We start from the raw sequence: 27,400 nt of genomic DNA, 5'->3' as shown, positions 1-27,400 counted from the left end.
TGTTAGGCCACTGTGACCTTAACCTTTGGCTGCCAAAATCTAATCACATAATCATCAAGTCCAAGTGAATGTTTGAGCCAAATATGAAAGGATTCTCTCATGGTGTTCTGGAGATATCGGCTTCACAAGGCAAAAAACTTGGTTTGAGAGGTCACTGTGACCTTAACCTTTCACCTTTGACCACCGAAATGTAATCAGTTCATCTTTGTGTCCAAGTGAATATTTGTACTAAATTTGAAGAAATGTTGTCGTTCTTGTAGCTATTGGGTTCACAAGACTGGGATGGACGAGCGGACAGACGGACAACCCGAAAAAAACATAATGATGATTGTCTTGGAGTTGATTGTAGTTCTGTGCTGCTACTTCCTTGTGCTGCTGTGTCAATTTTGAATTTCCTCTCATAAAGGTACATCTTATTTTATCTTATCTTATTTTATCTTATTAGAAAATGGGCCTGGGGAGTTGTCTAGTCTGAATGACATTCCGATGTCATTGCTGTAGATTCTGGTGGTGTGGATCAGTCAGTGGATGTCTCACTCACTCCTAGCATACAGCTTGATGTCATCCATGTAGAGGAAGTGGCTGATCTTTGCTCCACTTCGAAATCGGGAATCAGTAGCCACTCTTTGTGATGATCTGGCTCAGGGAGTTCAGGCCTATGCAGAACAGCAGTGGGGACCGAGCATCTCCTTGGTATATGCCGCAATTGATGATAACTTGTGCAATGGGCTTTGAATTGGCCTCTATAGTTGTTTTCCACAGCCCCATTGAGTTCTTGATGAAGGCTCTTAATGTCCTGTTGATGTTGTATAGTTCCAAGCATTCCAGTTTCCATGTGTGAGGCATCGAGGTGTAGGCTTTCTTGTAGTCAATCCAGGCAGAGCACAAATTGGTTGGTCTGATTTTGCAGTCTTGAGCGACTGCTTTGTCAGCCAGTAGCTGGTGCTTGGCTCCCCTGGTGTTGCTACCAATTTCTTTCTGGGCCCCTCCCAAGCCATGTGCCCACTCACTTTAGCTGCTATGATGCCTGACAGGAGCTTCCAGGTTATTGGCCCATAGTTGTAGTTATACATAACCACAGTGTCAACCTGGTGTTACTGGTGTCCAACAGATGACACTTTACTTTCGTGTGAATGAATGTAAATATATTACACACATATATTATCTAGTGGCCAGATACGTTATTGTTAATAATTGATGTAGGCTGTATAACAGTGAAGCAGTACAGTTCAACAGTAGTAATAAAGTCCATCCCCAACAATGATCATCCAGAGATGAGTGAACTTGTGCTGCACTCCACATCTGTAAACACGCGCACGCGCACACGCACACAGCGGTCAGTGTGGTTTTAGGGATGACTCGTCAGTAACAACAGACAACAATCTACCGCCTTATTGACTTTGGCCTGTGAACACAGACGTGGATCGTGGGGTTACATTTTAAACCCTCCCCCGCTATATTGCCAGAGTTGGTTGAGTCCGGGGTTTCAGCAGAACCAAGATGGCGGAGGGAGCAGCGGCGCGCTGAAGTTGACTTTTAACTCTAAACATTTAGACTTGAAGTGCTCCCGTCCTCTGTTCGGACAGATGCCCGCCGAGAAGTAACACCAGTGAGCCTGAAATCACTGGCAGAGCCCTCATGTTGTGACACTGTCCCGAAGCTCAAGCTTCTCCTCAGAGAGTAGCTGTGGTAGCCCCAGCAGCTAGCTGTAGCGCTATCCCAGTGGTTAGTGGACTGACGGCTGTACTGGGAATCCTCATCATACGGATGTGCCAGCACCACAGGGCTAATAGAGCAGGAGAGAAGGCTGAGGCCGCAGGTATGTTCACAGGTACATGTACGAACTCGAGCTACACAATGAGCCTCTGCCAGCTGCTGTTAGCTATGCTAATATTAGCGACAGTCTACTGAGAATGTTGCTCCACAGCTAGCGTTAGCAAACTAACTGCAACACATTGCTGGTTGTGTAGAAACTTAAGTTTTCCCCATTTAGTTTAGGCTGCTGTGAAGTTTCCTTCTTGTAATGACACCTTGGTGTGATAATTGTGTTTACTGTGTGCAGCCGTGCCGCCTGTATTCACCAGTGGAATTATCGGCGTATCGACCAGTGGTATTGTTACCCTGAGGTTATGTTTTGGTATCACAGAATGGGAGCCGTGTCGATGAGATGCCAGTCGGCTGTGGGTTGTGGCCACTGGCTGGAGTCACGGCTTCGTGTCTGTTCACAGCTGATCTTAACCCCAAAGCGTTTTCTAAATCTTATCTGCTGTAGCTGAAAGAAATCTCACCTAGTTAAGGTTTTTATCAGAAATGCCTGAACGCATTCACCCATATATTTATTGTGTAAAGTCACAAAACGGTAATCATCAAAGCTGTTTTCAGAAATGACCTTGATTCCTCTCTCTCTCTCTCTCTCTCTCTCTCTCTCTCTCTCTCTCTCTCTCATATGCAAGCACGCACACTAATGAACATGTCGACTAGACAGCATGTGAGGCTCCGTTCTCACCTGGTGTTAACTACATTGAAGGATCATCGACTCAGTGTTTAACATGCATCGATTTATTTGTGGCTGCAATATTAACACTGATCATCACATTGATTTTTCTCATGATTCTCTATTCCTATGTATATATATCTCTGTGACTCTCTCTAACTCCCTTTAGACATGTACTGAACTCTGGAGATCCTCTGCAGTTTCTCTTGAGGAGGTGTATATGTGAACGCAAATGTCTGAGTGAGAGCCCCTAGTTCACTGCGGGTGGGGGGGGGGGGGGTTGATGACCCTTCTAACATGCAACAGACACAAAATGAAAATATCAAAAAGAAGAAATATCTCTGTACACACATGTGGTCATAAATGCAGACAGTGTGGTGCAAGCAAAATGATTTGATCTCTGCAGGGGAATTAATATGTTATGTCCTGCCTCTGCCGTCTGCACCCCCCCTTACCTGAATCCTGCGGAGGATTTGTTGCTGGTGTGAAAACTTCTGATCAGAGAACCTCCTGCTGCATTGTGCAAGTGTGAAAGGCAAACTGTGGAGAAAGTTTGGACCCAATGCTCCAGAGATCCTTCACAGGGCATGTCTAAAAACTGTTCCAAAAGAGGTCAAAGTTTTCAATTGAGCAGAATCCGTGAGTGGTGCTCTACAGTGATGGAAGTGCCAAACCAGGGGATAGTGGTCTTGTTCAGCCAGACTCGATGTTGCCGAGGCAACCATCTATTTAGTTTGCTAAATCACAGCTTCTTTCTGTTCTTTTCCTTTCTCAGATGTTACCAGCAATGTTGAGCTGAAGGTGCAGTGACAGTACAGTGAAAGCCCAAACAGGTGAGTCTGCATATTAATCTCTTTCATTGACTTTAGACATAATTAACTCCACTCAGAAATCTGAAATGTTTACTTTTAACCACAACATGGAGGAAATAATTGGTAAGTAAAATTAGTGTCCTGGATGTCCTGGTGTAGTGTTAAAGTCAGATCATACATTTGATTGTGTTAAATATTTTAGTCCCTTTTTATTAGTGGGTGATATTAGCTTTCATTATATACACACAAGAAACCCAGCTGAGGCTTCTTATCCCCTATCCAAATCAGAGAAACCAAGTTTCTTATATACTTAAAAAATTGCACAGCTGCAGAAAGCTGACTGTCACTTGGCTAGTGTGTATGTATGCTGATTATTGAAGACAAGGACAGTTTTCAGTTTATTAATTAAAGAGGTAATAGACATATTTGTCAATTTAACCTGAGTCTGTGTTAAATCAACACAGTATGTATGGTGTAGGTTTGGCGTAGACTTGTCCCCTATACTGTAGCCAGACGTGCATCTCTGTAGACATGTAACTTAGGCTGTGCCGATGGCAACATTTTGATTGGTCCAGTTGGTAGCATGCTTTGTCCATGTCTCTGTGGCCAGACAAGCGGACAATTACCCTTCCCTCCTCCAGTGTCTCACTTTTTCTGTGTTGCAGAAATATCAGTGAAACCATTGCAATGTGGATAAAGTAGCGGTGTTGTTTGAGATAATGGGGACAATATTTTGTTAAATTAATTATTTTTTTAATGAAATATGCTTGAGTCCTCCAGTAGTGGCTGCAGTTTTGGTTCAGACCTGGCCCTTTGCTACATGTCCTCCTCTATCTCCCCCTTTCATACTTAACTCTGTTCTGTGGGAAGGTGGGCTGCCAATGTATGTACTAGATAACAAGAAAAGTGTCTGTTTCTCTTACATTTTACACTTTCATTTATTTATGTCTACGGTTAAAGAATCGTGACAGTCTGAAAATGTCTAAATGCCCACAGAATGTTGGAGTGACAGACAAAGGCACACTTGTATTGTTTCTTAAAAAGCCTCTAACACCAGTGATACCAGCCCACCTGCCTACCTGAACACAGTGTCTAATAAGCTAATGCAACAAAGGTGTTACTAGACTCATTCTCCTCCATTTGTCTTGTGAAGCTGCACCTTCAGGCTCTACTGAAACTTTGACTACAGGCAGAGATAAGCTATGCGGTGTGACTGTGGTGCCTCTTTAACCTGTCAACCCTCAGATCTCTGTTTTCATTATTACATCAAACAGTGTATGTGTATGCTAATGAAGAGTTTACCATGATAATTGATTTAACAATGAATGGTCCCTATAGGATCTACCCATTTTGCTCCCCTTGGTATCCACTATAACTAATGTCCAGGTTTCCATAAAAATATATGGATATTCAAGACCTCTGAACTGCCTGCTCTGTGCTGGTTCCCAGTGTTTATGCTGCTGAATGGTCTTTGGGGATCCCAACGGAGTATTCAGCTCGACTCAGCAATCCATTAAACAGCAACTGCTCATTATGACCACAGTCTCCCCACACTGCTCTTTCAGCTTTCCACAATAAATGTATTATCTGTTCCTCCCCCTCATCTACCTCACCTTCAACCCATCTGACTGTTTCTGTATGGAATTTCATTATGCAGCACTAGTAATCCTCAGACAGGGAGTGGCTGGGTGTATATTAAAATGTTCTACTTGGTACTCTTGGTATTGTTTGTCAGAGAATCTTCTCATGCACAGAGCATGTGCATATTGGAAAAAAACAGTCTATTACAGCCCTGCAAAAATAAGTGAAAAATCAGTTTTTGGGAAAGTTAGATTGTTGACTGGTCATTTTGAGGCTGTAGACTGTCATGACGTTTTTCCAAAGCAGTTTGTCTATTATAATACTTGACAGACAGTGGCTGAGTTAGTAGGGGAGTAATAATTCTCCAATCCATGGTTAAGTCCATATACCTTGGTTTTTTTCTCCACGCAGCTGACTGAATGTGAATTTGCCGGGAAGGGAGGGGGCATAATTTGATTCACGTGTTATAGTGATAACTGTCAAATGAAACATGAGTTTTGTTACATAAGTAAAGTAATGACCGCTCAGCAGGCTGCACCTGCAGTGGTGGCAGCAGTTCTGTTATCCTTCATTGTGAAATTCAATTTTATTTGCTTTCACTCAGACATTTGAGTTCACACATACACCGCATTTAAACACACAGCATGAGACGCACACAGCCAGGACTAGAGTTGTGGAAATTTCTAGATTCTTAGATGCATCGCGATGCAGACGTGGACGACTCTGCATAGATGCAATGACCGAACATAATCGATTCCTGTTTTCCGATACATTCATTGTTTTAGCGATGTCCTACCATTGAATAATTATAACACTGCTGCTTCAGGACAGACGTACTTGTTTATACAGTTTGTTTTGCTCAAACTGTATAAACAAGTATATCTTTAACAAGTGTATGATCTACAACAAAATGTCGTCCAGTACCTAAATCAATTAGTTCCCTTCCAAAGGCAGAAGCCTGACTTTTTTTGTTTTGTTTGTTTGTCTTTTGTTTTTGTGGAATATTCCTTTGACTGAACAGGTCAGAAGTGTACAGAAGCTATAAGAAATGTATGTCGATGGAAAACTTATTTTTTCCCTCTTGTCTCTCTGTATCCCCTTCACCTTGCCCCTCTCCACTCCTCTCTCTTCCTCTAGGAGTTTCTCTGGGATGTTCAGGCAAGGTGGCATAAGGGGGTTCCACCCCGATGCACAGACCACCAGCACAGACACATCCTCTGCTGAGACACTACACAAGCTACAAACTACTCTACAGAGAGATATGCCCACATGTAGAGTCATCTGCTCAACTGTTTGAAACGGGGGCCTGACCCAGGAACAAAAACCTCAGGCTAAACTTGGGCCAGATATTTCAGACAGAGATCACCTGTGTTGGTGTTCACTATTGAACCAATTCAATTTCTCCCTCTTGGATCGCCCAATATTTGTCATTCCATCCATCATATAATCATCTGTCCCTCCCTTCTTCCTTTAAGTCATCCGTGATTGTTTTAGTCCTGCAGAGCTTGAAGTGTAGAGAAGGTAATGGATTATGCTGGCCATGGTGACCTAGTGTAAATGGCTATTCCCCAGCACAGCTTGGTGCCAGTATCTACAGCTCGATCTTCCTCCTCCACTCCCCCTTCCTCTCATCCCTACTCCACCTCTCTGCCCTCTTTGCCTGTTCTCCGCTGCTGCTTGCTGCCCTGTTCTGCCTCCTCTTTCCAACATCATGGTAGGTGCAGGCTTGGGTGTGTGGAAATTAATGCGAGGAGTCCGCCAGCTGGAGCTTCACCGCCTTATCCTGGCACTAATCATCTTCTGCTTGCTGTCCATGGCCTTCCTAGCTTACTACGTCTCAAACAGCCCCAAAATCAAGGAGGCTCCCCCTTTACCCTTTAGTGATTGTGGTGGAGAAGGAGGGATGTCACCAGGAACTAGTACTGGGGCTGATGAAGGAGGGCCAGGTGTGCAGAGGGCACCACTTTTCATTCCCGTGCGTCAGAGCCGACTGCGACAAGTGAAAGCAGTGGACAATTCCAGGACAGAGCCTGTTGTTCTGGTGTTTGTAGAGAGCATCTACTCTCAGCTTGGCCAGGAGATTGTAGCCATATTAGAGTCCAGCCGCTTCCACTACCGGACAGAGATTGCTCCTGGTAAAGGTGACATGCCCACATTGACAGAGCATAACCGTGGACGTTACACACTTATCATCTATGAAAATGTGTTGAAATATGTCAATCTGGATGCATGGAACCGTGACTTACTGGACAAGTACTGTGCTGAGTATGGAGTAGGTGTCATTGGCTTCTTCAAAGCTAATGAAAACTCTCTTCTCAGTGCACAGCTAAAAGGGTTTCCCCTCTTTCTACACTCACATCTTGGACTCAGGGACTACCGCATCAATCCCAGTGCTCCTCTACTCTACATTACCAAGCCAAACCAAATGGAGCAGGGCTCTTTACCAGGAGATGACTGGACCATTTTCCAGTCCAACCACTCTACTTATGAACCAGTACTTCTGGCCAGCACCAAGTCCTCTGAGGCACTGGCACATTTTGGACCTAGCCACCTGCGGGCCCTCCATGCGACAGTGGTCCAGGACTTGGGGCTACATGATGGCATTCAAAGGGTTCTCTTCGGGAACAATCTCAACTATTGGCTCCACAAGCTCGTGTTTGTAGATGCCATCGCCTACCTGACAGGGAAGAGACTGTGTTTGTCCTTGGACCGCCACATCTTGGTGGATGTGGATGATATCTTTGTTGGCAAGGAGGGAACCCGTATGAAGGTGTCAGATGTGGAGGTAGGTGAGCCTTGTCAACACACACAAGGCTAAATAATATTTAGATAGAATAGATGAAAATTATATTTAATGGCTTCTCACACTGCATAGTGGTTGGTTGTGAGATATTAACTAACACACATTCATAAAAAGAACGTTATAGTTAAGTAGTTCAAACGTTTTTTTTACGAGTAAGTAGAGAGTGTAATCTATTTCTTGTTGGAGCTCCTCATATTTACAAGTTCCACTAATTTTTTTTTATAACAATATCATTTATTAAGCCTTTTTAGATAACTAAGCAAATACCTCATGTTGTCTTTGTGTTCCTTTCACAGGCGTTACTCAACACTCAAAACAAACTGAGAGCATTGGTCCCTAATTTCACTTTCAACTTGGGATTTTCTGGAAAGTTTTATCACACAGGTATGCAATATCTGATGTTACTGTATAAACAAAGCTTTCTGTTTGAAACATCATCTTATAATACCACTGTGTATCTTTGTATCTGTAAAGAGTGTAAAACATTTATTTTAAAGCAAGTTCTTCAAATCAAGACAGCTCTAACATGACAATTTATATCGAATCACCCACTCCTCCAATCCCTCCTCTCTCCCTATTCCTTCGCCATTCACCTACATCCTTGTATTGTACACTGTCACGAAAACCAAAAGCTGCTGGGAGAAATGTGCTCATTTGGTCTGGCCAAAAGCAAGAGGCTGACAGGAAATAGCGTGGGTAGGGTTGTAGACATAACCTGTAGAAGCTTGCTAGCTAGAAGCTCTTGGGATTGTTGGCTTCTGGAAAAGCTTAAGCAAACCTGCAATGCTGCCTTGAATGTTTATGAAGAAGCAGTTGAAGGGGTATTAGGAGTTTGAAAGTTAAGAAACAGGAGGAAGAATGCCTGGCTGTATCGTAAGCAGTGAAAGAAGGTTAAATGTACTGGGCCACTGAGCTTAAGTACGAGGAGAAGGCCGGGACTGCCACAAATCTACAACTAAAAGAAAAAATATAGGCACCCCTGCAGAATCGGGTGTAATTTCTATCGACATGATTTTTTTTTCAACATTAGAAAGCGGACGCTGTTAAAATGTTTAAATTAAACTTATTCGAGAACAAAAACCTCTAGAAGAATATGTTGACACTGCATTGTTTCATGTATAGTTGGAGCTGAACTGCAATGATTAATGGATACTGGTGCCCTGGGCTGTTATTATGGTAGTACCAGGTTTTTTTAACATTCGCGTGAGCGGTTGTCTTTGTGTGTCTCTGTATATGTATCTGTAATTGTAGTGTGTGTGTGTGTGTGTGTGTGTGTGTGTGTGTGTGTGTGTGTGTGTGTGTGTGTGTGTGTGTGTGTGTGTGTGTGTGTGTGTGTGTGTGTGTGTGTGTGTGTGTGTGTGTGTGTGTGTGTGTGTGTGTGTGTGTGTGTGTGTGTGTGTGAAAGATCTTACTTACAGTAGGTTCAAACAGGGATTAGAGTGAGAGACATCTCTTTAAAATCTTGGCTTATCTCTTAAAAATCCCTATAGCCTGTTTTATATAGTGTGAGAAAGGAGACAAATCAATCAACACAGCAACGACCGTACACTGAAGAGGAGTGGGTTATAATGGGGGTAAATGGGATTTAAAAGTTAAATACAATACGGACATATTAATTAGAAGTTGTGGAAAACTGCACGAGAAGTTATGAAAAAACGGTTTGAAATGGGGAAGCAAAATTGAAAGGATGCATATATGTGTGTGTGTGTGTGTGTAGGGGGGTAATTAATAGATTCCTGCATTTTTACACAACTTAATTTTCGTGTTTGTCTGGGTGTCACACAAATGAAAGTCAATGTAATGTGCTCCGGAGTGATCTAAATATTATTGTGTGTGGAGTTGGCTCATAGCATTAACAGGACTTTTGGCTAATACAGAATTATTCACTATTACCTCATATTTACTCCTTCAATAAAACCTTTCTTTAATAAAACCTTTTAACAGCGGAACTGACAACATACATGTATCAAAGCTTTGGTATGATTGTTACTAAGAGTGATTTTAAATTGTCAGCTCCGGGTATCTGCCAGCCCTAGCAGCAGTGCTGTTTTCCCTCCTCAAAATCCATCCCACAATATGTGGAGTCACTGGAATAATTTCAATGTAACTCAACATGAGACCTGAGGTTGCTTTGGAGGTAAAAATGGGGTGAATGTAACTGATAATAGAAGTTACAGTCGGTTCTATACTGACACTGACAGACCCTGTTCGGACATGTTATTAACATCAGTCCTTAATGGTCCGTGCACAAAGGGACCCCTCTAAGTGCAAGTGTGAATGCATCAAGGATACTTTTAAGATTTTACCCATTAAAAAAATACAATAATTATCAGTCGGTTAGTTAGATATAGTGTCAATAAGGGAGCCTTTCACTTGATTATGTTTAAACTGTGTGTTTACATGTGCATTCAGGTACTGATGAGGAGGATCGGGGAGATGACATGTTGCTGCAGCACAGGATGGACTTCTGGTGGTTTCCTCACATGTGGAGCCACATGCAGCCTCACCTCTTTCACAATGTCAGTGTCTTGGCTGAGCAGATGAGGCTCAATAAGATCTTCGCTCAGGTTAGCTGCACTGATACACAAACATGGCCACTGTCACAGTGTGAAGGAGAGAGAGAATTGAATTGTTCTTGCTGCATTATTAAGTTAATTAGCTTGTAGCCGGAGGATTTGTGTGTGTGGTTGATAGAAATGGTTGAAGGCTTGTCTATCTGCAATGCTATGTACTGGAGTGACAGTTATGTCAGTTTCAAAGTGTATTTAGGTCTTTTCCATTTCTTCATATACTCCCAGGTCATAGACGACACTGTTAAAAAGATTTGGACATGTTCAATATTTATACCTCTCTACTCTTTTCCTCCTGGCAATGTGTTATGTTTTATCTTCTTGCTTGTTCCTCTTTCTACCCTCTCATTGGTCCACATTCTGTTCTCACTCCTCACCTCCCTCTGCAGGAGCATGGTATCCCAACAGATATGGGCTATGCCGTGGCTCCACACCATTCTGGGGTTTACCCAGTTCACAGTCAGCTCTACGAGGCTTGGAAGTCTGTGTGGGGCATTAAGGTGACGAGTACAGAGGAATACCCCCATCTAAGGCCAGCTCGATACCGCCGTGGCTTTATCCATAATGGAATCAAGGTCAGTTTGCTGTCCTTGTTCAATACTTGCATTTCAGTAATGGTCCCACGGGTTAACTTTTCTCAAAGGCATTATTAACACATGTAATATGATAAATGAAAACAGAAATTAATTCATTCTGGGCATTCTCTAGTGGGGCTGTATTTAGGGGTTTTCCTGGCCGAAAATTAGGCGGTGGTGGTACTTAGCCGTCAGCATGGGGCTGGGGCACGGACCCAGGGACCCCGGACAGATCCACTGCCCGGGCCAGAGTGCGCAGAGCCTGGCTACAGCCCAAGTAGACATCCACGGAGCCATGCACAGCTCCACTAAGTCCGGCTAACTATTGACTCATGCCTCACTGCTGCCTAAGCCTTGATTTTAGAATGTAGCTAAAATGTGCAGAGTTATTAAAAATGTCAAGAAGACAGAGACTGATGAGCATGTACACACACTTAAAAATATATGCCAAAAACTGATGGAAAACTGACGGCTCATTTTGTGTGTTTTAGGTATTGCCCAGGCAGACCTGTGGTCTGTTCACCCATACGATTTTCTATAATGAATATCCAGGTGGTTCGAAGGAGCTGGACAAGAGCATCAGAGGAGGGGAACTCTTCCTCACTGTCCTCCTGAACCCTGTAAGAACACCACTCCCTATTCATACACATTAAAAATCACCTGCTATCAACATGCTGAACTGATCTGTTTGCAGGTGGTTTACAGTTCGATATCCACTGGTTTGATTTTAATTGTCACTTTGTAATTGCCACGCTTGTGAATCTAATGGTCCCTATCCTATCATAACACTTTGTTTTAATTATTATTATTTAATTGTTTTAAGTTGAAACTTACTTTGTAAGAACATTGTGCCCTCTCATTCCAGATAAGTATCTTCATGACCCACCTGTCTAATTATGGCAATGACCGACTGGGTCTCTACACCTTTGAGTCTTTAGTGAAGTTTGTCCAGTGTTGGACTAACCTCAAGCTGCAGACACTGCCCCCCGTCCAGCTCGCTGAAAAATACTTTCAGATCTTTCCTGAGGAGAGAGATCCACTCTGGCAGGTTGGTATACCGATTTACTGATCATATTTTTCAGACAGTTGCATATGTACAGTTGTTATGCGTGCGACAACTGTGGCCAGAGGCATTATGTTTTCAGGTTGTCTATTCAACCCTCACACTGATCGATCGCAATATTTTAGGATTACATTGTGAGAATTTCTTCCAAATTGTCACAAACTTTCACTTGGACTCAAAGATGAGCTTCTCTGCGCAGACGTGTTCACAACAGCAGCAAATCCTCAGCAGGATTCAGGTGAGGGATGGTGCAGCAATCAGAGGCAGGACATAATGTATTAATTACAAGATCACATGTTTTCATCTACCACACATCGACACTGGATGCCCTTATCACCACAAATTTTCTTGACATCTTCGTCTGTCTTCAATGTGATGCACACTTTCTTTTTTCTTTTTATTTAATTTTTACGTCTGCCCATTATTTGAAGAAATATGATATTAAAGTTAGACTTCAATGTGTACTCAGCTATTTGCCCACTGCCGGTTTATAGAAAGCTCTTTAAGTGTTGACAATTTTGATCTCCTATTTTTAGAACCCTTGTCATGACAAGAGACACAAAGATATCTGGTCTAAAGAGAAGACCTGTGACCGACTCCCCAAGTTCCTCGTCATTGGACCACAAAAAACAGGTACCACTCTCTCTCTTTCTCAGTTTTCCTCTTAATCTTTGTCTGTATATGTCTCTCTCCAGTATAAATTTGTTCTCTTTATTTAAAGGCACTACAGCGCTTCATTCATTCCTGAGCCTCCACCCAGCTATCACTAGTTCCTTCCCCAGCCCCACCACCTTCGAGGAAATCCAGTTCTTCAGTGGAGCAAATTATGACAACGGGATTGACTGGTAAAGACAACACAAACAAATTCTGTGCACTGCTTTCAGGAAGGCCTCAACATTCAGTCCCTCTAGAAGTGTGAAGTGCAGGGGTGTTAGGTGTGTAGGGACTCAACACAAGAAATATTGTTGCATGTGACTGACAGGACAAAGATAACCACTAAAGACTGAATGATTTAAAAAAACAACCCCAATCATAAAGCTGAAGGGAGGATTCAGGACTTTAGTTCAGAATCTGTGTCAACTTGTATTTCACAGCCTGAGCTGAGCTATTGCTGCTGCCCAAGGTCTTTACCACATGCCGACTTTACATACAGTATGCATCCATATACTTGTGCCTGGTTTTACCAGTTCGGAGATGTCATCGCTTTCATCAATCAGTATTCTCTATTTCACAAATTGCTATGATTATAATGGGAGCATAAAACATAAAATAGTTCAGGGATGTGAAGACTTTTTAGAAATGAACTTAAATACTCACTTTTTCATTTCCCTTCTTCTCAGGTACATGGACTTCTTCCCATTCCCTTCTAATGTCAGCACAGATTTCATGTTTGAGAAGAGTGCTAATTACTTCGACACAGAGGTGGCTCCTAAGAGAGCTGCTGCCCTGCTACCCAGAGCCAAAATTCTGTCAGTGCTCATCAACCCATCAGACAGGGCTTATTCCTGGTATCAGGTGAGAAACTATCACTATCGCAAAACTGTGCACACATACAGGACACACTGTCACACTGTGTGAGTTCCTGGTGGCAGTTAAAACCCTCTTAACTATCAAGATTGTGTATGTCCTTGTGTTTTAATGACCACAGCACCAGAGGGCCCACCAGGACCCTGCAGCCCTCAACAACACTTTCCATTTAGTGGTGACAGCAGGCCCCTCGGCCCCTAAGGATCTGCTGGCCCTTCAGAGACGCTGCCTTAGCCCCGGGGCCTATGCTACTCACCTGGAGCGCTGGCTGCAACACTATCAGCCCAACCAGGTAACACACACCACGGCTTCTAATACACAATTCAGCTGCTTGAAAATATAGATATTTGGTTTTAGAAATAGTTGGCTGCATCGCGAAGGGATTTTGATCTGTCTAATTGACCTCATTGAAACTTGTGCAATAATATAGGATGGCAACCGAGATGAAAAGTGGACTTTTACCTAGGAGGCAAAACAGCAGGTGGTCAAACCTCCTCTGAGATCTATACACGTGTCAGTAGGGATGTGATATTTGTAATTATACTGTCGGTAGTACGGAAACTGCTATTATTGTGTGGATTCTTCTCTCTCATCCAGCTTTCAACCCAAAATATTTTCACTTTCACCTCCTTCACTGTGTTGCATTCTGTGTGAGTGTAAATTCTGCCTCTCCGACACAGAGAGAAGCGGCACAACTTTCTAAATGTCGGTGACATTCTTATGTAAATAAACATGCATGCAAACACAATGCGCAATCTATCGAGGTCAGCAAAATTATCGATTTCATATTTATATATCATACAATAAGTTGATATAATAATTATTGCGACAGGCCTACTCGGTGCTTGTTGTTATGATCGTTGTTATGAGGGAAAAAAAAGTCAGCTCAGCAGTGATGGTCACAATTCTGCAGCGGCGGACCGCTGAATGCATGTAGGGGAAACAATGCAGAGATCACCTAATATACTGGCTTTTCTGATGAACCAGATGGGTTATATTGTTTTAGATTCATTACCTCTGGTAGACACCATTCAACACAGTAATGCTGCTTTCACACTAAAGGTCTTTGTACTAGAACTAGCTCATGTTTGTTATTGTGTCAAAGTACAGGGACCTGCAGAATGTGCATCAGTTCAATGAGTCAGAGGAACCTATAATGGAATCACTTCCTGTTCCTCTGTTGCCACAGAGAAGAGGCTGACTGAAATGATCATGGATGACTGTGTTTGTCTGTTTGTGTTTTAGGTGCACATCGTGGATGGGGCCCTGCTGCGGTCCAACCCAGCACTAGTGATGGAGGGAATCCAGAGATTCCTTGGTGTCACTCCCATCTTCAACTACACCCAGGCTCTAATGTTTGTATCACACACATGCACTTATGTAGAGAATGTTTTAACAGCATAACAGAGAAAGCAACCCAGCTATTTTTCCCTGTACTGTGTGCAAGAAGTGTTGTCCTGTAACATACTTTGTGTCTGCAGGTATGATGACAGCAAAGGTTTCTGGTGTCAGCGGGTGGAAGGAGGTCGAGCCAAATGTCTGGGGAAGAGTAAAGGCAGGAAATACCCAGAGATGAGTTCTGAGGTGCGTCTACACTTCACACTCTCATCACAGTGCCTCACTCTCTCTTTACAGGTGGCGTTTGCCATCTGCTCTATCAGTAATAATAAAATCATAGTTGCCAATTAAATAGCTGAGATATAGGAATACAGTGACTTCAATGGTGTCAGCAAAACATTAATTATGAGTAGAGTTTTTCATAGAATAGTTTATCGTATAAAATGGCGTTCAAATACACTTTAAATGGGGGCACTGTATGTCTACTAGTCTGCTGCAGATGATAGTCCTCTACAAATGCACTATTTCTTTGTGTTAACAATTTGTTAAGTTAAAATTATATCATCCAGCTCTTTTTTAACAAAAGTCTTTGTTTTGAATGAAACAACAGTATACATCTGTAAGGCCTTTTTAAATGTTTACATCCTCAATCGGGAACTGCTGGATTTAGAGCTGAAGTTCCTTTAAAAGCTCAGCTGAGTAATTAGAAGATTACTTTACCTTTTGTTCTCCTCGTCTGACCTGTGTGTGTGTGTGTGTGTGTGTGTGTGTGTGTGTGTGTGTGTGTGTGTGTGTGTGTGTGTGTGTGTGTGTGTGTGTGTGTGTGTGTGTGTGTGTGTGTGTGTGTGTGTGTGTGTGTGTGTGTGTGTGTGTGTGTGTGTGTGTGTGTGTGTGTGCGCGCGCGCGCGCAGTCGCGTACCTTTTTGGCAGATTACTATCGTGAGCACAACATGGAGCTGCTTCGTCTGCTGAATCGACTGGGCCAACCGCTGCCGTCCTGGCTCCGCCAAGAACTCCAGAGCACCAGCTGGAGCTGAGGCCACAAGCTCGCAGACAGACACATCGTACAGAAACCGGGACTAGAGTCTGTGGATGAGCCAACATTTGGCTCTGGATTAGACTGGACTACCTAATCTGGAATCTACAGCCGCACACACTAAAAGAGCTGCAGGGTTTTAGCTGATGTTTCTGATGCTCCTGTGTGCACCATGAAAGTGTTGGTCCCTGTTGGAGAAGGATCCCATTGGACTCCCACCCCCCAACTCCTGATTTGTTGCCAACCTTGTGCGAGCACTAGGCAGCTGTCAACCTCATGTGTGTGGGACGAGAAAGGGTGAGGGCTGACATTGCACACATCAGTTTTCTGTTGATCCAGAGGACTGGGTGGCCAGAAGGTTTGAGGCATAATGAACAGATCAGATCGCCTTAATGTGAGGAGAGAAACTCACAGAGTGAGACCATGCAAATGTGGAGTGTATGAGAGGACGCAGGACTAACATGAACAAACACACAGACACGCGCACGTCTCCACGAGAATGATTGTGAAGCAGTTCATTTTCAATATCAATTGTATACGTTTGGTTTGGGGGAAAGGTGGGAAACAGACAGTCCGTATCCTGGTACAGACTTCTCTGACACACCTAACTTAGTCAGGGTGCTGTGTCCTTCTATCCTCACCGTTTCAGTGTGAGACATTTTAAAATGGATTTAGTTACTATGATGACAGGGCAATGTAAATACCAATTTTTGATTCGGTACATAACTGATGCCCAGATTTGGTCCAGGCTGTGCCCTCACTATCATGCTGTGACTGTCAGAGAGCAGCTTCTACACTCTACTTCACCATAGCAACGTCTGCATCCATTCTCCAGGTTTAATTTAAGATTGCTTACATTCTTGCTTTTAATCTAAATACCCTCCATGTTTTAATAAAAGGAGTAAAGTACACCACATACTGTGCTGAGTATTGGTTGTTGTAGAACTTTTAAATAACTTGTCAGTTACTTGAGTTGTCAGTGTGATTATGGTTGAAGTTTTCATGCTTCAGGGACCAGAGAGTGAAAGTTCAGGTTTGACCTCAGCTCTTTATTATTTAGTGAGAGGTATAGACCTTTTTTTACAGTAGCCATTTTGACTTGATGGAGCAAATAAACCCAATGTTATTCATCATAATAATGAAGACTGTTTTAGATAGATAGTCTTATTTAATGTGATTAGTAACATCGACCACTTCATGTCAAAATGGCTGCTGTGAAAAAGATGTTTTAGTCAGCAGTGCTCTGTTCTGTAATTTCATGGCTCTGACTGGAGACTTCTCCCTTGCAATGGATGCTGATGCTCATGGGGACTGCAATGTTATGAGTCATTACACACACCAAGCTAAGGGGACAAGATTAATCAGACACAAAGATTAAGTATTTACAACTGTCAGCTCACAACTGTGGATGGATTTTCCCGGGGGCTTTTTAGTGATGAGGACCATTATTAATAAATAGAAATGATCCATTTCATGGAAATTAAACTTTTAGAGACTAAGGTTAACCTAAAGTGCTATTCTGGTTGTCTATTAAAGTTGGGGTACTCACAAGAGGCAAACTGATTTTAAATTGGTCAAAATTGAAGCAGCAAAGGCAGTTAATGCAAAAAGCTCAAAAACACTATGTACTACATTGCCCATAATGTATCTTGTTACTGGACATTTTACTAGACTTAAGTAGACTCTTAAATAATGTGTCCAGGTAAAATGTTCTGTATATAGTCTTCAAGCTGAGATGACTTTGTTATTACACCATGACGGTTATTTTCTTAGACTTGACAAAGTTACTGCATAATCTAACTAACACAGGACTAACCACAATCAGTGCAGTTACTTGTACATGTCAAATCATGGATGACATGCATGGACAATGATGTCCTAATAAACAGTTGGGGCGGTTGACATTGATTGTATCATGATGTGATCATGAGGCACAGCCCAGGACCAGAGCTCTAAAACCTAATGTGGGTTGTTTGTGAGTGGGAAAGAAGCCCCTCAGTCAGGAAGAGCTACACCGTGAGATATCATCTAATAAACCAAAACAATTCTAAACACACGTCATCCCACGCTCTCACAGCCCATCCATCCGAGGACAGGATGTCACAAATCTCACAGGACAAGAGAACATGCATCAGAGCTGGAATAGAGACTAATCAGAAGCTGCTGTCTTGTTGTTTCCTGTTTGTTTTATATGAATGTCAAAAATACCAACACAGTATCATCTCTAATAAACACAGAGGTTGGAAATGATGGCTGCAGCAGTTTTTTATCCTCATATATGTGAATGTAGAAATATTCTGCCTCTGCTGTCTCATCTATACCACACACATGGTGTTTTGAAGAAAATCTTCACATCTCCTATTTGACACGATGTGTCATCACACAGTCCATTGTGGAGACTGTGCACACTAACAATTGAACACCACTCAGTATCAACATATCTGACATTGTTCATATAAGGGAATCTCTACCGACTGTGTGGTGGTGTGTGAATGCATGTTTTAGTGTTCCAGTCTCCAAGTGTGGGTACTGGCAAAGACCCAGTGAACGGGATAAGCTGCTACAGAAAATGTGGTTTCACAGTTCAAATGCATGGGAAAGATTAAAGCTGAGGTCAGTTCACTGATGATTAAAAGAGGAGGCATAATTGTGTGCTGTGTAGCCACATGTTGGGCTCAAGAATATGGTAACATTCTCACTAGTTGCTCATACATCTATTAAATGAAATCATGTTTTCATCTGCAGGTTTAAACTGCTGCTGTTACTTTCCCTCCTAAAGTGTAAGACTGGTCAGATCCAATGACAACTAAATGGCTCCACCTTGTGGACAGCCTCCTAAATTGTCACTGTGTGGGTCTGAGGATTGTAAGGATAACTGTCTCTTGCTCTTGCCCACTGTCAGCTGGAATTGACTCCAACCCCCTGTGAACCTCATCCCTATAATGGGTGGATGGACTCTGGGTTTTGCAGGGAGCACAATGTTGGTCATAGTGTGGGCTGAGTGGTTGGTGCATCATGCTGTGGCTGTGGCTGTGAACAGCCCACACAACAGCAGAGCCTGCTGCAGTGCATCTAAAACACAGCACTGATCACTGCACTGTTTCAATTCTTACATACTTAGTAGTTTGCAATTCATGTTTGTTCTAAAATTGTACAGAGATGCTCCAAGAAAATCTTGGCCTTAATCTGTGTGCAGCTGTCAGCCAACCCTACCCAACACACACACACACACACACACACACAAATTCACAGAAACGGTAAGATGAATTCATTATATCCCTTCACAAACGCACATTTTAATACCACACAACTCATCTCCACTGGTGTCACTTGGGTCATGAATAGTGTTTTGCTGACAGAACCCAGTGAGGAGTGTCTTAAACGTAATAGTGTACAAACCCCTGCAGACATTAGTGGTCAATAATCTCCATAGTAACATCCTAAAATCCTAATAAATGGAAGATACAGTCCCACTCTGGCTTTTTACTGTTTATGAGTGGATGCTGGTGATGTTCCTTCTGGGTTCCACTGCTCTCTTTGCAAACATCCGACACAAGTGGACCACAACAACATTCCAGAAAAAAGAGGCGGATATGTCCACATCTGCACTCTGAAAATGTCTCATCCCAAAGTTGAGCTTGTGTTTAGGCTCAGGTCTAAAGGGGCCACTGGTGGAGCTCCTGACTTGCAGCTCTGTTTTGGAGGAGGTTGCTTTTACTAATTAGTTTAAATATTCAACAATAGTTTGGCAGAGCAAGGGTTGGTTAATATAACCAGTAATCAGTGACAGACATTAATCTAGGGTTTTATTGATTTTCATTAGATCATAAGAGAAGTAGAATAGAACTCAGTAGAGCACATACCTCTGAGATCAAGGCTGAACAATACTACTGATTGTTTAGATCTTGTAGTTGAGATATAGAAGAAAACGGGGCCGGTCTGATCATTTCAATGATACATTTATCATTAAACATAGTCTAAAAATCCCATTGATCCACATTTGCACCAAAATGAAATGTGTTCTTCCCCGACTCAAACCCCATCCCTCCACCAAGAAATCGGTTCAGTAGTTTTGCGTCCTTCTGCTGGCGCTTCATTGCTTCAGATGATACAAGTAGCTAAATAACCAGGTTTCACATCTCATGCATGTTATATGCTGAATATGATTAAAACCAGGATAGCAATGTGTACATGTTCAATGGAAATCCTAAAATACATTTTTTACACAATTTCTGCATTATCTCCTCAACCACACAGTCCACCAGTCACTTCAGAGCCATGTTGGTTTTCATCAAACTGTAAGTCCAAAGATCCAAACCCCCACCAAGATTCTTGCAAGGAAAATGTGGTGTTACCAAAGTTTTGAACAGTCAACATGATCTGAGTGTATGAAAAAAAGGGTTATGATGCTGAGAGTCCTATCAGTTGATTAAAGGTCAGAACGGTACTGTACTGACAGCTGTGGATAAAACTGCAGGAGCTAACATGGTGATTAGGGTGACAGCTGTCCACAAATATGTTAATGAAACTTTCAAATGTCATCAAATCTGTCTCTGTCCTGACACTCAGCACAGCCAAATGCTGCGTCTCCTTCTCCTGCTGTTGTAAAAATCAATACGTTTCCTGAATGAGCTCCTCCCTCAGCACTGATGGACAGTGGAGAGCTCTGTGTCAGTTTGCGACCTGCTCTATACTGACATGAAGTGTATGCATGGATTTCATTTGGACTGTGGCACAGAGCTGTAAGACAATCAGCAAATCCTTGTCAGGCTGTTCCAAAGAATTGATCCGAGGACACCCGCAGGTTTTCAGCCTTCCTCCAATTGGACCACTCTGAGATTTCCACTGCTCCAGTGAAGCAGCTGCTGTTAAACCTAATGTTCAGGCGTCATCGTGCTCTGTCACAAAGCTGTGGGTGACATCACAGCAGCTCCACACTGTGCGTTCATGCCAGGCGTCTGTTAACATGTCATCATCATGTCCTCCATGTTTCCTGACACACCGTGGAAGTGGAAAGGAGAAGCAGCGAGTCGCTGTGTGCGGCTGAGTCAACCACAAACATGAGCACGTCCCAGCTGTTTTGGTTGTCTGTTGTCTCATTGCCTCCTGAAAAACACACTGGCCCACTGAGTATTGTGGTTTCCATAGCAACAGTAATAGTGATAGAGAGTGGGTTAGTGTTGTGGGAGGGTGGCAGGGAGGTTGAGCGAGAGAACGACAGAGAGTGTGAAAGTAAAGCAGTAACTGGGGTCAGAGTGGAGCTGAGTGTGTGTGTGAGTGATGGAAAAACATAAGGAATGGAGAACAGAGCCAAAGACACAGAAACAGAGATGTTTTCTTTATTTTATTTCTACTCCACTCATTCATTCATGCATCAGCCCTGCCCTCCTCTCACCAGGTGGAGGGACAATGACGCTTGCTGCCTGACTATCTCCTTTCATCATCATTCCCCCTCCCCCTTCATCCGTCTCCCACTACAGCTGGATAAGCCAACCAATAACCAGCTTGTCTCTCTCTTACAGAACAGGGATTTGAAGATTGCATCCTCACATTTTTAATCTGATGTAGAAGAGGATTATCTCAAGGTCTCCTCCATCTTGTGCACAGCCGGGGGCTGCTGAGACAAAGGAGGGAAAGTAGAGGAGGCTGTGGAGGAGAAAAAAGAAGGATCTCAGGCAGCGAGCTGAATGCTGTGGAGTTAAAGACAGAGCGGGAGGGAGAGGTCACCTGTGGAAGAGAGGAGGGGGAGGTTGATGAAGGCTTTCTAAGGAACTGCATCCATCACTCCACTCATCTGCAAGGGAGATGAAAGAGGGGAGGACTGCGCGTCAGCAGCAAGTAGATCACTGTGAAAGGTAAGCTAGTAAATCAAAAATATTCATATCCTCTTTTCTCCTGACGAATACACTGATCTTGTCCTGTATATGCGTGCATGTATGCAATCCTTATTGCATCTGCTTGTTGTCGCCTGGTGAGTGTGTGTCTGGTTTATGTCCATAGGTAGAATCTGATTGTGACAATAGTGTGCAGAGGGGTGTGATGTAGCCTGGTTCAAGGGGCTTCAGCCCACCTCATGGGGTTATTTTAGCAGCAACAGACACAGTTTTCTTTAATGAGCCAGAACCTGATAAATTCCCACTGCTCTGGTTCTAGAATTAGGTAAATCCAAATTTTTATTCTAAACTTGTACACCAAAATTTAGAGGTTAATCCAATCAAGGTGGCATCTGACACAGAATGTGACTAAAACTTGGAATATTCAGGTTGAAATGATGACAGCACAAGTGCCTTGTAAGTTTCCTTTGCCTCCAAACAAGCAGCTGTTGCTGAATGTCTCTCGCTGAGAGCTTTGTCCATCATTGTGTTTACAAGACAAGAGGTTAGAACTCATCCTCTGAGCAGTGTTACGTCTTCAGCGCAGAATGGACCACACAGTGCCAGTTTTATGTTTGTGTTGAAACACAGTATGTTCAGTAATCAGCCTTAGAGGTGTTGAGAGGTTTTGATGTGTGTGTATGCACTGACGGAGCCATTGTTTCCAGTCTCTGCTATGCTAGGTTAACTACATCAAGACTGATAGAACAATGAATCAAATCAATTCCAAAAACCGTGAACTCTTCCTTCAAATTGGATTGAAACCCAGCAGATACAGTCGGTGTGTTGGAGGATATGAGCCAATGAAGCTGAGATTGACATGTGATGTGTTGGCGACAACTGAAAGATGCTTGGATGAGTCTAACCTGTTGTGTTTGGACTATGTCACCCACCATAAGTGAAACTTGATACACAATGACATGGAGCAAAGCTCTGCAGCCCCAATCAGAATACTGTACCCTTTTCCTCTTTCTGGTCTTGATATATCCCAAAGGTTCTACAGCTTGTCTGAGGTCAATGCTGCATGTGAAGATACTTTCAGTTGTTGAAATGGTTTTGAGGTGTGTGTATGTTGATTCAGAGGATTCAGATGTTTTGTGTCCGGCCCAACGGATGACCTGTTAACAGCTGCAGCAACTTTAATGTGGAGAAGGCAGCTTTAGTTTGAGTGCATATGGCAGTCCTCAGCATTACATAATCATACAAGCACATACGCTTCAATTGTTTTACTTTTCTCATCAAATATAAGTGATTTGGGCAGTAAACCCAGCAAATAGCAGGATATCCATGTAGGCTTCAGTCCATCCATCCTTCCATTCCATACTGCTTATTCTTTTCTTGCCGTGCGGGGGCTGGAGCCAAGCTGAAATTATTGGAAGAGGCGTGGTGCACCCTGGTCAGGTCACCAGTCTGTCACACTTAACACAGGGCTGACATACAGGGACAAACCAGCCTCACTGTTTCAGACTTCACTCTTAATCTTAGTTGGAAAAGGACTCTGAGGTGCACATGCATGCCACCGCAAATGTAGCCTTTCATTAATTTACTGATCTTTCATCATGAACTCAGTGGTATTGGATTAGTTTGCTCACTTAAATCAGGCCACGTGTCACAAAAGGGAAAGCATGTTTAATTTATGTGTTAATTAATAAAGTTGAGGAAATCTTTAGACCAATGTCAACTGAGATCGGCTCCAGTTCCCTTGCGACCCTCAATAAGCACAAGTGTTATAACTGATGGATGCAAGTATCTTAATATAGCTGTGGCATTGTGACAAAAAGATAAATACTAATATAATTCCGAGCATCAAACACAGATTTGTTTGTTTATCGTCACATGAATTAAAAGAGTAACTTCAGCCAGTCTAATAATCGGGCCTGTCCTGCCAGTTTGTGTTGATTATATTCTTTGTTTAGCTTTGGTGAATAATGGGACATCATCAGACACACATCAGTATTCATCTGTGTTTAATCAACCTACCACTCAACAAGCCTGGGCCTGAAGAATAAACCAGCAGAGGACAGTTATAAATGGCACACAGGGAAAGGGAAGAATGGGGGCCAGTCACTCATTTTAGCCCTGGGGCCCCCATTTGTTTATTGAACCATGTTCCACAGGAGCACAGTTTGTAGACGAGCAGCATGAGTAGACAGAATGAAATATATTTAAATTATGTTCAGTGTAGAGGTGTGTAAAGCTTTAGTTATTTTCGAATTTGGGGCTCAAGCTGTCATTAAACATTGTCGTGGGAATATCTGTGTTCTGTGTGTGTTGTGTCTGAGCGGATCAAGTGTAAATCATTTACAAATTTAGTTTTATTTCTTCTTAAAGGTCTTCGATGGCAGAGGCCGGGCATCCTGTGATGGAGCAGTACCAACAAGGGGGAAGTGTTTCCATGGAATCATCTCTCTCTGGTCAGACCCTCTTTGATGCCTCCTCACAGTCAATAAAACCCTCCAAACTAGCTGGGCAGCCAGGCCATGTCTGCCAGGAGGAGCCACAGGAGTCTTTCAGTAAGATCTGTCCAGCAACTCCTGCGATCAGAGAAACTACCTGCAGCAGTGTGAAGGTCAGCAGAGAGCCTGGTGAACAGGAACGAAACCCCTCTAAACACTGTGTGCCCCCCTGGGATTCAGCATCTCCTCCTAATGTGGCTAACAAATATACACCCTCATATCACCACAAGATAACAGGGAATACAACTGGTGACCCCCCTCCGGCCAACAGGACTCTACAGAGTATAAAGCCAGCCTCTTTGCCTGTTCACAGGAGTCACTCGGATACTTTCCCTCTGGTTAAAGTGGCAGTACCTCCCCAGGTACCAGATAGTGGCATTTTTGAACTTGTTTACCATGGAGCAGATAAGAGTATCCAAGAGGTTGAGAGTCAACGCACATTAGCCTGCAAGCAACCCATGCAGCTGCAACAGTGCAACATTGTCACCACTGTTTGCCGAGGGACCAGTAGTGGAGAGAGTGGTGTTCAGCAGCCTCAGAGCAAGTGTGTCTGTGTCTTATCCACTAAGACAGAAGTCAACATGGGGGGCAATGAAGACAAGTGCCACCTTCTTCCCAAATGTAACAAGGAACTCTGTTATGGCTCCTACATCCATCATGCCAATTTTGAAGACACATTTGCTGCCTACTGCCGTCCCAAGCCCATCCCAGCCCCCTCCCAGCTGCTGCCACACTTGACAGGCATGGAACCAAGCAGTGACATGCAGCGAGCCACAGCACCTCCTTCAGTGACAAACCACCTCGCCCTGCCTCGCCTCATCTCCTCTGTCAGTGAGACAGGCCTGGATGCCAAACATCTGCTGCGATGCTGCGACCTCAACTGTTCTTGGATCAGCTCATTGCCTCCTGGTGCTGGGCCACCATGCCAAAAACACTTCAGGGGAGAGGATTGCTGCAGCAGTCCCATTGGCCATGTGAGAACCATGACCCGGGACATTGGGACACTGACAACCCCTAGAGAGCTGAGGGATGTTGGGGTGCAGACAGGACAGCCTGTCACACCTCATGTGTTCCCCCAAATCTGTTTGGCAGAGGAGAGCAGAAGTGAGACCTCCTGCAGCAACACTCCATCATTGACAAACACTGACAGTGATGCGGGCAAGAAAACAGATGGTGCTCCCAAGTCCCCAGTGAAGGAGGTGAAGTGGGATGCAGAAGGGATGACATGGGAGGTGTATGGAGCCTCCGTGGACCCTGAGGAGCTGGGTCTAGCCATCCAGAAACACCTGGAGCTGCAGATCAAGGAGACAGCGAGTCGGGCTGCCAAGCTGTCACGCCAGAATACTAACACCTCCCGGCAGAGTGGGACCACCGGCTGTCAGAGAAAGAGGAGCAGAATGATAGGCTCCATTCGAACCTGCTTTACTCGCACCACTACAGCTATCGACTGACTAACTAGCTTAGTGACGGATGGGACAGTACCTGAACACTGTGTTTAGTGGCCTGTATGGCTACTCATAGCCTCAGCCTCAAATGTCACTCATCTGATCTGAAGGTGTATGGAAGATGGATCTGCATACAAGATCATACAAGGTCACTGATGCAGGTCCACATTTAATGGTGTCTGGTAATTTTATTATTATTTTAGTCACTGAAATCAGAAGACAAGGTTCTGAAAAGGGAACTAATGATACGCCAATGAACCGTCACTTGTTTCGATTTTTGCAGATGGGCACTACCAGTGTTTTCAGAGGGTCTCTCCTTGCAAGTGGGTCTATATGATCAATTACCTCCAGGGGATTGGTACCTGAAAAAACACCTGTACAGTGCAAAGCAATCTGATACAACAGTCCTGCATTAAACACGACAATTATCATTAGCAATATATGGGTTGGGAAATAATATGTTTTACAGTGATACAATTCAGGATACAGGTTTCGGTATACCTCCCCCTGCTGACTGGGGCTCCCCATGGTGGTTTGGTTCTTGAGTGACAGGCAGTGACACATCAGTAGACACCTGGCAAGAGGAGCCATTGACAATTTCTTAGCTTAACCTAAGACTAATCCCTCATAGCCCAGTCTACAACCTCACAAACAAATGAGCTCCTCTCTTACCAAGTCACAACAAAAACATTACAAGCACAGACAAAGAAAATAATAACAAAAGAAAAGTAAAAAAGTAAAAGTAAGGGATAAATGAATCTGAGTTGTCAGAACATGGAAACATGATGACTTATTGAGTAAATGATGAACAAATTTAAGTACTTACATATGATTGTATTTCACAAGCATGATTTGAACTCTCTAGGCTTGGTACAGCAATGCAATGATTTTCATTATCAGTTTTTGTTTTGGATGTGAAAAGAGACGAGTATTTTCTTCTTTTCTGTATGAGCATACAGGGGCATCATCAATCTAAAACTATTGTTTTTTTTCAAATATACAACACAGAAAGCCTAACAACACTGGAACATTTAAAAGGTTTTATGTGTAACATTCAGAAAACAATCAATCAAAACAAAACAAGCACACTGCTCGCGCTCTCACGTGTTGCGTGTTAACGTGATGCTCAGACTGAGAAAGAAATTCAGCCCTGGATGGCATTCCCAGTGTACCTTTCTATCACCACCAGAATGGGTTGAGTTTTGAATGGGAATAATTGAGTCTGCAGATGAGAGACATTCTAGGTCACAGCGTCACGACCTGGAATTTTCCACTGGAACTCACATGCAGCACCTTGAATGACAGGCACACAAAGAAACTGACAGGGATACTAAAGACTTCTGATAGCCGTCCCACTTTACAAGACTTAAAGGGATAGTTCACCCAAAAAGGAAAATTCAACTCAAATACGACTCGAAACTTTGTCATTTACACCATGTTTTCAGCCTAAATGTCCGCTGTGATCCACGTGCGAACGCGGCTCCAGAGGGGGATATCAGAGGAAATGTAAGGCTAAAAACTTGGTATAAATGACCCTATTTCGAGTGGAATTTGAATGTCGGGGCTTACGGACACTTGGATTACAACACAGGAGCAGTATGGAGGCATTTTATGTTTTTTTATGTCTGAAGAATCGATCACTAGGGATGCACGATATGGATTTTTCTGGCCGAAACCGATAACCGATAATTACATGCTTCAGATGGCCGATACCGATCATAATTTCCCGTTTCTTAAAAAGAAGTTCATAGCCTTTAGTTTATGCACACCTCAGGGTAAAATTTCTAAATATATTAAGCAAATATGGATGAATTAATATCCCATTAA

The 27,400-nt window shown here is 43.2% G+C and overlaps 2 protein-coding genes across 2 annotated transcripts; both read left to right on the top strand.

Moving 5' to 3' along the window:
* Window positions 1-1,467: 1,467 nt before the first annotated feature.
* ndst2a (N-deacetylase/N-sulfotransferase (heparan glucosaminyl) 2a) lies at window positions 1,468-17,699 on the top strand. The gene is made up of 15 exons (XM_034609443.1): window positions 1,468-1,819; window positions 3,270-3,327; window positions 6,025-7,672; window positions 7,987-8,074; window positions 10,103-10,257; window positions 10,650-10,835; window positions 11,327-11,455; window positions 11,701-11,883; window positions 12,435-12,531; window positions 12,620-12,743; window positions 13,239-13,413; window positions 13,547-13,717; window positions 14,671-14,780; window positions 14,907-15,009; window positions 15,675-17,699. Exons 3-15 carry the CDS (start codon window positions 6,599-6,601, stop codon window positions 15,798-15,800), a joined length of 2,721 nt encoding a protein of 906 aa, XP_034465334.1. The 5' UTR covers window positions 1,468-1,819; window positions 3,270-3,327; window positions 6,025-6,598; the 3' UTR covers window positions 15,801-17,699.
* A 2,990-nt stretch (window positions 17,700-20,689) lies between these two features.
* On the top strand, window positions 20,690-26,223 carry si:dkey-191g9.7. Its single transcript, XM_034609477.1, has 2 exons — window positions 20,690-21,654; window positions 24,004-26,223. Exons 1-2 carry the CDS (start codon window positions 21,605-21,607, stop codon window positions 25,577-25,579), a joined length of 1,626 nt encoding a protein of 541 aa, XP_034465368.1. The 5' UTR covers window positions 20,690-21,604; the 3' UTR covers window positions 25,580-26,223.
* Window positions 26,224-27,400: the final 1,177 nt, after the last annotated feature.

Source organism: Hippoglossus hippoglossus, chromosome 15, assembly GCF_009819705.1.
Source record: "Hippoglossus hippoglossus isolate fHipHip1 chromosome 15, fHipHip1.pri, whole genome shotgun sequence".
NCBI lineage: Eukaryota > Metazoa > Chordata > Actinopteri > Pleuronectiformes > Pleuronectidae > Hippoglossus > Hippoglossus hippoglossus.
The sequence above is the reverse complement of the archived record's forward strand: the minus strand, read 5'-3'. Positions and strand labels throughout refer to the sequence as shown.

Excerpts from the sequence above, each read along its gene's own strand:
- ndst2a (XM_034609443.1), top strand. The coding sequence starts at position 6,599 with ATGGTAGGTGCAGGCTTGGGTGTGTGGAAATTAATGCGAGGAGTCCGC. Across the intron at positions 8,075-10,102 it reads TGGAAAGTTTTATCACACAG|GTACTGATGAGGAGGATCGG; the intron begins GTATGCAATATC and ends ATGTGCATTCAG. Across the intron at positions 12,532-12,619 it reads CATTGGACCACAAAAAACAG|GCACTACAGCGCTTCATTCA; the intron begins GTACCACTCTCT and ends CTTTATTTAAAG.
- si:dkey-191g9.7 (XM_034609477.1), top strand. The coding sequence starts at position 21,605 with ATGAAAGAGGGGAGGACTGCGCGTCAGCAGCAAGTAGATCACTGTGAA. Across the intron at positions 21,655-24,003 it reads CAAGTAGATCACTGTGAAAG|GTCTTCGATGGCAGAGGCCG; the intron begins GTAAGCTAGTAA and ends TTCTTCTTAAAG.